At 38.3% G+C, this 15349-nt stretch overlaps 1 protein-coding gene across 1 annotated transcript in view; it reads right to left on the bottom strand.

Moving 5' to 3' along the window:
• LOC107470929 (uncharacterized) overlaps nucleotides 1-2560 on the bottom strand; it is a gene marked incomplete in the record, with an annotated part of 7362 nt that extends 4802 nt beyond the window's left edge. Inside the window, 2 exon segments of the mRNA XM_016090339.3 lie at nucleotides 688-1970; nucleotides 2251-2560. Coding sequence (XP_015945825.3) covers nucleotides 688-1789 — 1102 coding nt within the window.
• Between the last annotated feature and the right edge of the window lie 12789 nt (nucleotides 2561-15349).

The raw sequence follows: 15349 nt of genomic DNA, 5'->3' as shown, positions 1-15349 counted from the left end.
CCAAACACAAAATTAAATAAAGTAGATCAGATTATCATCTCAAAAAATGGTAAGAAATTCAAAAATAAAAGATATATGAAGTAACTCTAATAGCCATGCTATGACTACGTTTAGGTCACTACTTTTTCTCCTGGGCCCCGGCCAATTTTCTGACTTCTATGAGGTATCATCCACAAAACTAAAAGAGCCAAAACAAATTAGCAACTACACAAGACATTATTCTTTTTCCTAATCTGCTACATGCACTTTGGAGAAAGCAGCATATCCGACTTAAACAGGTGAAATATTCGTCCTAAAGGCCATTTATAGAGAAATTATATCAAGTGAACAGTCTATTAGTACTGTTGAGAGATAAAAGTGTAAGTAATAATGTATGATAGCCAATTTTAAAATGGTGGGTTCTAGTGTACTCATAATTTGTTATCTAGGTGCTTGTATTTTCAAAAACTCCATTTCACTGGGCATTGGCTTTTCCATCAAGGGTTATCAACTCTAGATTTTACTTTATAAAGTGTATCCTACCATCAGTGTTTATCATCAACTCTACATTTTACTCTCTAAACTGCATCCTCTACATTAGAGCATCCAAGCAAAAGAAAATAAAAGTAGTAATAAAAACTTTATATCAGAAGTACTAAACTAATTATGCAAATGCTTATTCAGTAGTTCACAACAAAGCAAACTGACCTTCCATCTCCATGTCAGAATCAGCATTTTCGGTTGCAACATGCAGATGATACAGTGGCCCCGTAGAGTCTACTGATAGAGGTCTTAACTGTGGTTCAGCTTTCTTCTCATGCCATCTATCTTCCAAATTGTATTTCTTCTTCATCCAGAGGAAATACGTGTGGGAGATTGCAGCTTCAGTTCGGTCACCACCAAACAAAAACTGATACTCAGGATTCTGAAACTCCTCTTGACGAATCTTGTCTTCAATATCAGGACCATTCTCAGCAATAAGCTGACATAAAGCTTCAATCTTCTGAACAGTTTTTTCTTCTGATGGCGGAGGTGGGGGAGGATCCAAATTTCCACTTTTATTTGACAATAGTTCATTTCTATCAGCAGAAGCAGCAAACTCTCTGCAACTTCCACTCTCCCCATTAGGATCATAATTGCATATAGGTGCAATACCAGATGGATAGGAAGCCACACCTTTTTCAACCGAATCCACAGCCTTCAACTCAGTGCCAGAAACCTCGCCAGAGGTGGAAGTCATAGGAGGGGCAGGGGGCAGAATAGGCGGTGGAGAGGATGGCAGTGGCGGCAGCGGGGGAGCAACAGGAGGAACTTGATAATTCCCAACATATCCAGCAGGGGGTGGTGGAGGCAGACCAAAAGGAGGTTTACACAAAATTTCCCCCTGGGAAGATGCAGGCAGCGGCGGCGGAGGTGGTAGTGCTCTAGATGGTGGCACAGGAGGAGGAGATGGCGGAATGTGATGACTCTGAGCCCCTAAATTCTGTCCAACGCTAGTAAATGTTTGTGCCGCCATGCCGTTCCCATACTGCCCTGCACTTTGCACCATTCCAGGTGGAGCTTGAAAGGGAAGATTCACAGAACTAGTGGAAGGTGCATTGGGTGGTCCATGACCATGTAGGTACATATGATGACCTTGTGGAACCGGAATAGGACCACCCTGCTGAAACTGTGGTGGTGGAGGTGGAGGATTACGATTATGATGATGATGCGGAGGTTGTTGCTGTTGATAAGCATTCGGCGGAGGCGGCGGAGGAGGGTGAGAACCACCTTGTCCTAAAGAAGGGCCATGGCTCACTTGATGATACATCTATCTTATCTTATATATGCAAAATTCTCACTCCAACGCCAATTGCTGTTGAACTAAAACTACCAATCTAACAGCAACTAACACAAAAATAGAAAAACCACTTGAAGCACCAAAACTAAAACAAAAAATTCTCCACTAATTTTGTTTCACACATTCAATCCAAGCCTCCAAAAAGCATCCCCTGAATAAACACAGAAAACAAAACTCTGAGCAATTCTTAGTTGAACGAAATCCAATCATTCAAATCCTGCAAACACTGTTACTTCTAAAAGAAGAAGAAAACTTTGCAACATATGCTTTAATTCTAATAAATAAAGAAAAAAACATGAAATAAAAATAGTATTTTTTTTTAAACAAGTTTTAACAGTGCACAACTAGGACAATGACAACACGGTGATTATTCCAATCGACATTTGCGGTTCAAAAGAAGCTGAATCACTGTGGAAGCATCCGCAACTTACCGCAAGGGTGCAGCAAAGTAGAAAGCGAGAATCGGAGATTGGAGGAAGTCTAGGGTTTTGTTTTGGAGTGATGAGAGTGAGTGAGAAGAAAGAGGTTGAAAATTAAAAATAGAAGGTTTTCACGAAAGAGAGTGAATCAGTGAATTAAGGTAAAGAGCATTCGAATGGTTTCAGCAAGGTGTGTTAATTGTGTGATAAGTGAACTGTAAGAACTAAAAAGAAGAAAAAAGAGGCTCTGTTTATGTAATGGGAACTGGATTTGGATTAAGATTTCAATGCATCAGAAAAATCTCATCTTCCATTCGTTTGGAACAGCCCCGTTTCAATTTGGATTAACCTCTTTTTAAAAAGAAAAATATATCAGCGTAATCAACTATTGTCAGACTTCTTTTTTTTTAGAAGTTATTTTATCATTTTTATTAAAAAAATTTGACTTCAAAATAAAAAAGACTATTGTGCTAATTTAATTTTTAGTTCTGTAAAAAATGTTTGTTATTTCTCTTAGAAATATTGGCCCTCCACTATCATCACGCAATGTTTTATTTGTTAAAAATATTGACCTTTTACTACTATTTTCACACAATGTTCCATCTGAACCACCTAACATGTGCTGCATATATTTCTTTTAAGAATTTTTTTTGTCATTTTACTACTATTTTTTTAAGTTAATTATATATTCATTTATATTTGTAAAAATGAATACACAAAAGATAAGGGTCCATTTGAACAGCCAATAAAAATAAAAGGTTACCTATTAATCCATTACAAGCATCAAAACATGACCGCCTGAACCTATCTACCATAACAGCTACCTTCCATTTCTCTTCCCAAATCCTTCAAAAGGTTCTACGGCAGATGAATAGAGCACATCAGGGGAGGGATCCTAGGCTTCAAAGGTTTTAAGGTTTCGTGCTATCCAGTTCTTCCAAGCGAAAATTGCAGTAAGAGCAGTATTTGTCTTCCAACAGGGTCTTCTCTTTAGCGCCTCCATAAGCTTCATCCAATGCCTCCAAAAATCTTCAAAGTGGTTGGAGATGAGGAAATTTTCAAATTCAGCTTTCCTTCAAATTTTTCTTGCAAGCTTACAGTCCAATATGTAATGATTTACCTTTTCCCGTAATTCTTAGCATATCGGGCAAACGTCCGTGATCATCAGCAGCCTACTGTGTAATCGGTGTCGGACAGGCAGACCATTATGAAAATCTTTCCAGAGGAAGATTTTGATCTTTGGTAGACATCGAAGTTCCCACAAGCTATTTCAGACTCTCTTCTCTCTGCAACCTTCTGGAAGCTATTGGATTGGAAGGTGAGAAAATTTGAAAGTAGTATGTTACCTAGAAGCTATCGAGTAGTGTCTGTTTTGTTCCCACTTCCAGATAATGCTATCTTCTCCATCTTCTGAAATAGATATTTGTAGGATCTCAATAGCAATATCGATTTTGAATATGGTTTTGACTAATTTCTTGCCACTGTTTGAAATTGTTAATGAGTTGATTGACCTATACCATGTTTGAATTGTGATTGTTTTGCTGGTAGTCTAAAATAGGATTAAACTTCCTTAGTCATGGGCCTTCAAATATCCCAATCTGATTGCCTCTTCCCACCTTCCATTCAAGTTCTTCCTCAGAAATTCTCCTTCTGTCTAGTAAACTTCTCCAGGCCCATGATGAATGCTGATCTGTTGTAGCTTGTACAAAAGGGGAATATTTGAAATATCTGCTTTTGTAGATTTTGCTTATTAGGGACTCGGGTTTGGTAAGAATCCTCTAGCTTTACTTGGCTACCATAGCTAAATTGAATGCTTTTAGATCTTTAAATCTAGCCCCTCATACTTCTTCTCTCTACAAATTATATCTCATCTTACCTACTGTAGCTTCCTTTTTGAGCCTCTCTGACCCCACCAGAAATTCATAATCTTCTTTTGTATTTCCTCAAGAAACGAATCAGGGAGCTTAAAGTAGTAACTATCGTCTTCACCAAAACTTCTCTACCACTAACGGATAAGAGAGGTCTCTTCCATGTTTGCAGTTTTCTTTCCACCTTTTCTTTAATAAAATTGAATGTCTGCCTCTTAGATTTATGTATAATTACTGGAAGTCTTAGGTAGTTATTCTATCTACCCACATGTGGAATTTGAAGAGATCTAGTTAGAGCATTTTTAATCTATGTTGGGGTGTTTTTGCTAAAGAATACTGAAGAATTCGAGAAATTAATGAGTTGCCCACTAAATTTTTTATAATCTTCCAAAATCTTTAGCAATTTCTGTCATTCATGCTCATTAGCTTTGCAAAATAGGATTGAGTCATTTGCAAAGAATAAAGGACTAATCGTAGGACATCTACCATTGAGTCATAGACTTGAGATCTTTCTCCTCTATGCTCCTCTGTGGAGCAGATGGAAAAGCTCTTCTGCACAAAGAATGAAAAGATAGGAAAAAAGGGGATCGTCTTGCCTCAATCTCCTACATGGTTTAAAGTAACCATGAGTTTGACCATCCATAGTAATAGAGTATGATACAGTGGTAACACATTCCTTGATCTAGTCAGACTTCCCAAACAAAATATCATTCGATCCGATCGTAAGCCTTGCTCATGTCAAGCTTCACAGCCATCTCATGATTACCATGGTTCTTTTTTTTCAAAAAATACATAAACTCATGAGATATTAGTATATTATCACTCATCAGGAAATCTTTAATAAAAGCACTCTAGTTAGCACTTATGATTTTATCCAAAATACCCTACATAATATGAACAAGAATTTTGGATATAATCTTACAGAGGACAGTGCTGAGGCTAATGGGATGGACCTGACTCATGGTTTTTGTGCCTTGTATCTTCGGGATTAGGAAAATATAAGTTTGATTGAATGCTCTTAACATTCGACCTCCAGAAAAAAAGTTCTTAATAGAACTACATAGATCACCCTTAACAATTTCCCAATAAAGTTGATAAAACTTTGCAGTGAATCCATCATCTCCTGAGGCTGAAAAAGGATTAATGAATAATGTAGTTTCTTGATTTCTTCCTCCGAAACACTTCTAGTAAGTATTCAATTAGTATCATCATCAATTTTCCTCTCCAAAGATTGCAATTCTGCCGAGGAAGTACTAGGGTTAGAGGAAGTGAACAATTCCTTAAACTACTCAGTGGAAATTCAGGCAATGCCTCCAAGATCTGTGCTAAAATTACCCGAGCTGTCTTGTAGTATGAAAATCTTATTTTTTCGATTTCTACTTTGGAATTTAGTATGAAAGAATTTTGTGTTTTGGTTGCCCCATTTCAACCATTGAATTCTAGATTTTTCCTTCCAATACCTCTCCTCCTGTAAGTAGGCTTCAGCTAATTCTTCCTCCAGCTATAAAATAGTTGATTTTGTTGCCTCTATCCCTTTCATTTTTTTTAGTTCCAATCGATTTTTCATATCAGAGATTAGCTTTTGCAAATTGCTAGAGCCAGACTTCTATCATTCTACCAAAACATGCCTGCATTTCTTCAGTTTAGAGAATAATTTAAACATTGGAGATCCATTAAATTCAGTCATCCATGCTTCTTTCACCATATTAAGAACTTTTTCACTGTCACACCATCTTTTTTGAAATCGGAATATTCTTTTTGTATTGTGCTCCTCCATGTCCACCAGTATCATCAAAGGGCAATGGTCAGAGCCTGTATCATCTAAATAAAGGATTGTTGCTCGTGGATAATTTGCTCTGAAATGATGTGAAGAAAGACATCTATCTAGTTGTTCTATAATTAGGTTGTCACCGTATTATCTATTACACCAAGTGAATTTTCTCCCTTCGAAACCCAAATCCACTAAATCACTATCACTAATAAAGTTGTTAAAAGCCTCTATTGATGAGGCCGACTTCATTCTTCCTCCATCTTTTTCATGATAGGCGGAGATGGCATTGAAGTCGCCTATCACAAGAAAATAGCGGCTGACTGTCATTTTGAGCTCAATAATTCTTCAGTATTGATTGAATCGAATGTTGTCATCACAATGTAAATGAATAGCAACTACTTCTCATTTTCTTTAATTGGTAGGATTTGTCCACTCAAAGAAAATAAAAAAAATCATCACTAGAAAAAATTGAGACAACTGCAATATCTTTCCATGTCAGCACTAACCCACCAGATTGACTTCTAGGATCCACATAATATACCTGCTGATAACCTACTTTGTTGCATTGAGTTGTAACATTCGAGATAATATTCTTAGTTTCACATAAAAATATTACCTTGGGGAATAAGATATAGAGATCCCTTGTATGTTGTGAACTGTCAGGAGATTTTTTGTATCCCGACAACTCCACATCATCATCTTCATGGGTTATTGGGTGCCCATTGTGGGGTGGCACCCTCTCCCTCTTCAGCTTGTACCTTTTTCTTTGAGCATAATTTCTTCTGATTGAGTGGAATCCTTTCTCTTCTTCCTAAAAAAATTTTACTAACTCTGGGAATGGGTAATTCCAAAATATAAAACCTAAGTCTAATTTAATACTCTTTCTAGCCAAGCAATTAGCATATCTATTGCTTTTCCTGTAAATTTGTACAAAAATGATTCTCCAATCATAATTCTTTAGCTCATTTATCTTTCTAATTAGAGAATTTAGATGCTTATCTAATCTGCTGTTTTCATTTAACAGCTTCACTACACTCTCAGAGTCATTTTTCATCACCACACGCTTCATCTTCTTGTTCTTTTTGTCTGTCATTTTTATGACTTGGAGCTCTTTTCAATGGACATTGCTTCTGGTCATGGTAAATTTTGCCACACGAAAAGCATATTTGATGTATGCCTTCATATTCCGCCTGATACTCTCTTCCATTGATCAAGTATCTCCCCATAAGTGGCTTTGTTAGGTCCACTTCCATACATAATCGAGAAAATTTTTCTCTATAGAGATTAGTCGTGTTGTTATCCACTTTGACTGTCCTTCCTATTAAATTTCCTATTTGCCTTAGTATACTTCTATCATACAACTCAATCGGCAATCCGGATAATCTTACCCAAGCAATAACCTTGTCTATTGTGCTAATAGAAGGTTAAAATGGGGTTTCCATAATCTCACTTTGAGATAGTGATCATATAGCTTCCAAAGTCCTTCCAAAAGTGCAAAGTCAAAATCCTCATTTGCATAGAATTTTACCAAGTAAAACTCTTGACCTAGATCTATTACATCAATTGTTTCTTTCTTATCCTACATTGTTTCAATCCTTCTCTTCATGGCCGCATAACTTACCTTCCTTCCTAAAAGCTTCACAATTAGAGTGTTCCACCATTTTCCATAATTTTCTTTCTGTTTCTTCGTCAATGAGAATGTTGTACAACCCATCTTCTATTTTCTCCACTCTAATTTCTGAGCTTCCTTTGTTTTCCATGTTTTTAACATTATCCTTCATCTTATCTCTTTCTTCCTCTTTCGCAAAGAGGTCTTCTTTCTCTTTCATGCTCTCATCCCTTAGTCCATTCTTTGCTATTTGAGCAAAAGATAACTATTTTCACTGACCCTCTATGTTAGAAGATTCTTCGATCATTCAATCTTCTTCTCTTGGTGTTAATAGTTGTCCCCTTGTGAATCCTTCTCCATCTTTTTTGACCTTTTTCTTGTTTCTTTGTAGGGTTTCTGGTTCATTCCGAGATGATTAGCATTCACATGGTGTCCTTCTCGGGTCTCCAGAATCTCTGGTATCGTTCATCAGTGGGGGAAGGGTGATAATCACTCAGAAAGATGTGCTTTGTTGGATGACCCATCTACGTATAAGCTCCAAGTTGTCGAGCTTCCCGACTTTCAGTGTATTTAGCTATGAAGTCAACAAGGTACTATGACTTGATTGGTGTCCGAACTTCATATTTAAAGTCGAACTCAGATAATTCCATAGCTCATTGTAGCATCCTTCCTACTAGATCCGTTTTTCATAGAATGCGCTTCATGGGTTGATTAGTTCGAACCTTTATAGTGTGAGCTTGGAAGTAAGGTCGGAGCCTTCAGGAGGTGAGGATAAGAGCGTAGGCAAACTTTTCTATCTTTTGATAGTTTAACTTTGCTCTTTGTAAGGCTTTGCTGACAAAGTAGATAGGTTGCTGCCAATTCTCATCTTCTCGGATCAGGGCGGAAGCTATAGCTCCGCTTGCCACTACCAAATAGAGAATGAGCTCTTCTCTCACAATAGGTCGGTGACTATAGGGGGTTGGCCCAGAAATACTTTAAAACCTTGAAAGGCTTGTTTGCATTCTTGGGCCCATTCAAATTGACTCCCCCTTTTTAATATTAAGTATAATCATAGAGACTTCAATGCTGATCCTGCTAAGAACCTAGATAGTGCTGCCAACCTTCCATTTAGTTGTTGGACTTCTTTGAGACAAGTCAGACTCTTCATCTCTAGTATGGTTGTGCACTTGTCCGGGTTGGCCTCTATGCCTCTTTAAGTGAGCATGAAACCTAAGAACTTCCTGGCCTCTACTGCGAAAGTTCATTTTAAGGGGTTTACTCTCATCCCATGCTTTCTTATTATGGAGAATACCTCAGAGAGGTTGGACAAGAGAGATGAGTCATCCTTGATTTTGACGAGCATGTCGTCTATATATACTTCTACAAGTTTTTCTAAGTGGGGAAAAACACCTTGTTCATTAGTCGCTGGTATGTGGTTCCGGCATTCTTTAATCCAAAAGGCATTACTACGTAACAATAGTTAGCTTTGAGAGTGATAAAATAAGTCTTTTCATGGTCCGGTTTGTACATCAAAATTTGATTTTATCCCGAGTTATGCATCCATGAAGGATAAATACCGATAACTTGAGGCTGAGTCAACCATAGTATCAATGCTTGGGAGAGGATATGGATCCTTGGGACAAGCCTTATTGAAGTCAGTGTAGTTGACACACATCCTCCATTTTTCATTCTGCTTTTTTACTAGAACTACATTAGCCAGCCACAACGGATACTTTACCTCTCTTATGAATCCGGCTTCCAATAACGCTTGCACTTGTTCTTCCACGACCTATGTTCTTTTGGGCCCGAGTTTCCGACGCTTTTGCTGGATAAGTCTGGAACCCGGGTAGACGAAGAGCTTATGAGACATCAGGTCGGGTTCTATACCAGACATGTCAGAAGCTTTTCAGGTGAAGAGGTCGGAATTTCTTTGTAAGAGGTCAACAAGCTGTGCTTTCAGGCCTCCATCTAGGTTGGCCCCTATATTTGTTATTTTTTTAGCATGATCTCTGATTTGCATTTCTTTTACTTTTTCTCCAGGTTGGGGACATAGTTCTTCCCGAGTTCAAATACCACCGACCTCGATAGTGTTGACTTCTTTTCTGCCCGGGTTGCCTGTTAGATTAAGGCTTTCATTGTAACACTTTTGTGCCAACTTTTGATCTACTTTTATGGTGGTGATTCCTTCTGCAGTGGAAAACTTCATACACAAGTGAGGTGTAGAGACAACTGCTGCTAGTTGGTTTAAAGTAGTCCAACCTATTAGGGCATTGTATGCTGACATGACGTCGACCACAATATAGTCAATGCGTAACTGATCTGTGAGCATCTTCTCTATCTTTTCCTAGTGAATTTACATTCAAATTGTTGAGTTTAATCAAAATTAAAATATCTTTTAGCCACTATAGATGCTACTTTGAGTTGTGTGCAATTTTATTTATTTCAGGTAGCATTCGGATGGATTTGACGGAGTTTTGTAGCAGAAAAGAAAGAAAGCGAATGCTGTCAACCCTAGCCTCCTTGCACACAAACAAAAATAACTTAAGTTACCGAGGTCCAATTGACGTAATTTTAGCGGCATTGAAAAGCTAACTTTCAGGGCTTTCTAACGATGTATAATAGTGCACACTTCTTCTCCAGCAATTTCTGCCTCCTCCACGCTGAACTTGGCTCCTTTCAAGTTTAGCGTGGACTTGAAAACTCCAAAGGAAATCACACGCATTAACCCACGTTGAACTTGGCAAATACCAAGTTTAGCGTAGATTCAAAGTGCACAAGAAACACACTGCTTCATCCACGCAGAACTTGATATTTGCCAAGTTCAGCGTGGACCTTAATGAGTCCAATGGTCCCAACGCTCCTCAAGCCCTGCATGGATCAATTAAATAAATTTTGATTTAACTTTTATTATTAAAATTCGGAAAAGATATTATTTAGTTTTAGGAAATATATTTTACATTTATGAGGATTAGAATCTCTTCTCTTCTACCTCATTCTGGATTTTGACAGTTTTACGAATCCTAGTTTTTCTCTCTGAACCATGAGCAACTCCACTATTAAGGTTAGGAGCTCTGTCTATTGTATGGATTGATAATATTATTTTTCTATTTTAATTCATGTACTGATTTATGAATCAAGAATTATTTTCGTTCTTTATCTTATGTATTTGGGTGTAACGGAAGTATGACCCTTGTTCTAATTGTATTCTTGTATAAGTTGAAAAAGTTGTTTACTTGAACAACAGCTTGAAAACATATTCTCTTAAATTTCTAATTATCTGGACTTAACGGGATACATGACATATAATCCTCTTATATTTGGGTAATTTGAATTTCTGTGGCGTATAACTAGAATTGAACTTCACCCTCTAATTGGAATTAAGTGACTAAGGAATTGGCGATTGATGAATTTTAGAGGAGACTAAAAAGGTCTAAGGAATTAGGGTTTAGTCACATATAGTTTGTCGTGAATTAAATCTTGCATGATTAAAATAGTTAGTAAGAAAAGTTAATTCGGAAAATAGATATCTCTGAAGCCTTAACTATTTCTCCATATATATTTCACAACTTGTTTACTGCTTACTTTCTGATTTACTGAATTCACTGGTTAATGCAATTGAACTCTCAAACATCATTTTCTGTTTGCCTGACTAAGTAAATTAATCAACCATTGTTGTTTAGTCCATCAATCCTCGTGGGATCAACCCTCATTCATCTGAGGTACTACTTGGTACAACCCTGTGCACTTGCCAGTTAGTTTGTGGTTGTAAATTCCGCACCAGTAACGTCCTTGACTTTGTGCCGTTTCCAAACGTGGTGTACATGAAGATGAATCCAAGAGGTTGGATCGGTGTGTCCCCCAGCCCATAGAGGTTGTCTGGGTACGCATTTAGATCCTTTTCTTCTAACCCGAGCTTATCAAAGGCAGGCCTAAACAATATATTCGCCGAACTCCCTTGATCCACCAAAGTTCTATGGAGATTTGTATTGGCAAGGACTATTGTTATTACCACTGGGTCGTCAAAGCCAAGTGTCACTCCTTGAGCGTCTTCTTTAGTGAACGAGATGGTTGGTAAATCAGAAATTCTGTTATCTTCCCCGACTTGGTACACCTCTTTAAGGTGCCTTTTTCTTGAGAATTTTGATATTCCTCCTCCAACAAACCCTCCGTTAATCATGTGTATGTGTCGTTCAAGAGTTTGTAGGAGGCGTTCTTGATGACCTCCATCTTCATCTCTCTTCCTTTTCCTTTGATCGTCCACCTCTTAGCCAAGTACTTGTCTAGACACCTTCTCTGGCTAAGTTTTTAATGACATTCTTTAAATCACAGCAGTCATTGGGAGAATGCTCATAAAGCTTGTGATGCTCATAAAGCTTGTGATACTCACAGTATTCTATCAAACTTCCTGCCTTTTTATGTTTGATAAGGTGAGTGGTGGAAGCTTCTCAGTGTGGCATATCTCTCTGTAGACATCTACAAGAGAGACTCGAAGTGAGGTGTAATTATAATACCTTCGAATTTTTTTTGAGTTATACTCTTCCTTTTTCTTAGCTTCATTCTCTTTTTTTCGAGTTGGGTAGGACAGGTTGGGCCTTGGGGGAGGCTCTTTAAGTCAGAAATTTTCTTCCATATTGATATATTTTTCTACCCGCTCTTGTACTTCGTACAAGGAAGTTGGGTGTCGCTTGGATATGGATTGAGAGAATGACCCTTCTTTAAGGCTATTAACTAGTCCTATAATCACTGCTTCAGTAAGCAAGTTTTGTATTTTCAAGCAAACTTTGTTGAACATTTCTATGTAGTCTCGAAGTGTCTCTCCGACTTTCTGTTTAACCCTTAGCAAGCTTGGAGCATGCTTCACTTTATCTTTCTAAATTGAAAATATGGTAACGAACTTTCTAACTAGGTCATCAAAGCAAGTTACAAACCTGGGAGGTAAGTTATCAAATCACTTTATAGCGGCTTTAGTCAAAGTTATCGGAAAGACTTTGCAATGAATCGCATCAGAGACATCGGCTAGGTACATCCGACTCTTGAAATTACTGAGGTGATGCCTTGGATTAGTCGTTCCGTCATAGAGATCCATGTCGGGAGTTTTGAAATTTCTGAGAACTTTAGCTCGCATGATCTCTTTAACAAATGGATCTTCTTCTCTCAGATGACTTTTTTCCCGATCCGTCTGATTGCACTATCTTCAAAGATCGGCCTCCAACCTTAAGAGTTTTTTCTCCAGCTCTTTTTGTCGTCGTACCTCCTTTCGCAATTCCCATTCTACTTCTCGTTGTCATTCAGCTTCCAGTTCGAGCTGTTCCAGTCACCCACGGTGGCTGTGAACTAATCCTAATATTTTCGTCGGATTAGGAGGTTCTTCGTCTTCAGATGGGTGGACCTCTGAATAGATTCTCCATGGTTGAAGATTTTCCGACGTTCCTTCCCCATGGGGACATTCGTTCGTTCTCGAGGTGGAGGTAATGCTAGTGTCAAGTCGTCATGGTAGTGCTCCGGTTCCGACTCAGACGCCATGTGACCGTCTTTGTATTGATTGTCCACCATACACGGATGTAGACTTTCAGGTCCCCGACAACAATGCCAATACTTCAGGGGTTACCTGAAATGGTGATTTGGGCCTGAACGTGAGGTTCATACTACTTATGGTGCAGCATCTGACTTGTTCTGGTGCCGCCGTCTGAGTTTCTCGTGAGGGGATGCGGGATGATACCTGCAAGAGACTCCGATACTTAAGTTAGTAAGGGCTTTGAGCAGGATTTTAGTAGATTGGGACTTGAATATACTTGAGAGATGTCAGTGTATTTATAGTAGAATAGATAACAACCTTTTTTAGCAGGTCCACCTTTATTGGTAGATAAGAGTTTGTCGAGATCTATCTTTTAAGTGAGATAGAGATAGTAGGAGAGATTTAAGGAGGTAGTTACTTATTTCGATAAGTGGGACCGAACCTCCCTTGTCGCGTCCGACCTCTTAAAAGGCCGGGTAGGTGGAAAATGTCACCTTTTTGGGTGGGCTTTTATTCTTAATGGGTTTGATTTTGGTGTGGGCCATGGTATGAACATAGACAAAGTAAAATCACCACTAAAACTAAAATGAATGCATGAGGGAACAAGATACGGTCATGGCATTTAAAAATATAATGTGAAAGGAATAATTTTAAAATAAAAATATTTAAAATTAATATTTTTAAATATAAAAAAAATTATATTAATATGAAAAATAATTATAAGTTACAAATATTAAACAAATAAAGAATATAAAATAGGAGTACGCTTGAATTTAATTTTGAAATGAGAGTACAGATGAAAAAAAGAATTACATTAAATAAGAGTACAAATAAATATTTATATTGACATCTTTATGTCTCTTGTCAACTTTATTCATATTTATTTTTCAAATTAAATAAGAAACACCAAAATATATACCAGCCTAAAAAGTAAATAATATGTTAGTAGAAAAATTAACATATTCCCATAAAATGAAAAATACTTTAGTACAAAAATTTTAGAAGAGAGAGAGAGAGAGAATACATGATTTGATTTTAGGAGTACATAAAGAGTACATAGTACATAATATGAGAGAAAACGCGAGAGGGGATTGAGAAAACACCGGGGGTAGGGTTCGTCAACTACAACCTCAAGCCAAGAATGCTGGGGTTTGAAACCGAGAAGAGTATGTTAGATTGGAATAAGATTCTTTCTCCGTCTTTGTGGATAGGCTACCGGAAGATATATCGAAGCAGGAATTGTTTCAGTTGTTTTCATGGACGGGGAGGATCAATGACATCTATCTCAAGAAAAATGAGAAATGATGATGTATACCTTTTTGCGTTCATCAGGTACACTACAAAGAGAGGGGCGATCTCAGAAATGAATTCCATGCGGCTACGAGGGAAGAAGATTTTTGTAAGGGAGACTAAGTACAGGAGGATACCTCCAAGGAAAAGATTGCGGCCAGAAGTACAAGGAGGAATGCGGTGGACGGTAGGGCTGATGATGAAAAATTTCCCGGGTAGAATGAAGAGCAAGTATATGAAAGGAGGCGCGCAGATATTGGGGAGGCTACTCGTGTGATTATTGGTAGCAAACCTTATGATCTTGTGGACGACGTGAAGGCTTGTAATCATGTAGGGGACTCATCGGTAAAGGAAATTCGGGTCTCTGCGGATACCGCTAATTTGGAGTGGCATAGATTTTCATTTGTTGACTGCAACAACTCGGACGAACTGGTCTAACGTGGTAAAGATTTGCGAGATGGAGACGTATAAAGCTTTATTAGTTTTCGATAGCCTTCGTAGTGCGGAAGAGGCTCTTGCTCTGAAACTGGATGACCTTTTAACGTTCTTCAGTAGTGTTAGACGGTGGAATGAGGCTAAACGATGTGATAAGAGAAGAGTTTTGCTAGAATGCTTGGGGTCCTTCTACATGTTTGGTCAGAGGTGGTGTCATGTGATGCTGCAACAATTTCTCTTATGAAACTGGATAGCCTTTTAACGTTCTTCAGTAGTGTTAGACGGTGGAATGAGGCTAAACGGTGTTATAAGAGAAGAGTTTTGCTAGAATGCTTGGGGTCCCCCTACATGTTTGGTCAGACGCTACGTTCCTTATGATTGGTGAACAGTGGGGTGAGGTGGTGTCATGTGATGCTGCAACAATTTCTCTTATGTCATTTAGCGTGGGGCGTGTGCTGATTGATACATTTCGGCTTGACGCCATTAGTGAAAGAATCCATCTCGTTGTAGGCACGGCTGGGTTTGATGTGGTGGTTAAGGAGGCGGGAAGTAATGCTTAGGTCTTACCAGGTTGTATGTTGAAGGAGGTCGTGGTCGGCAATCGTGATCCCATGCTCGGCAGCGCCTATGATGCTGGGGAA

The sequence above is a fragment of the Arachis duranensis genome, chromosome 10 (assembly GCF_000817695.3).
Source record: "Arachis duranensis cultivar V14167 chromosome 10, aradu.V14167.gnm2.J7QH, whole genome shotgun sequence".
NCBI lineage: Eukaryota > Viridiplantae > Streptophyta > Magnoliopsida > Fabales > Fabaceae > Arachis > Arachis duranensis.
The sequence above is the reverse complement of the archived record's forward strand: the minus strand, read 5'-3'. Positions and strand labels throughout refer to the sequence as shown.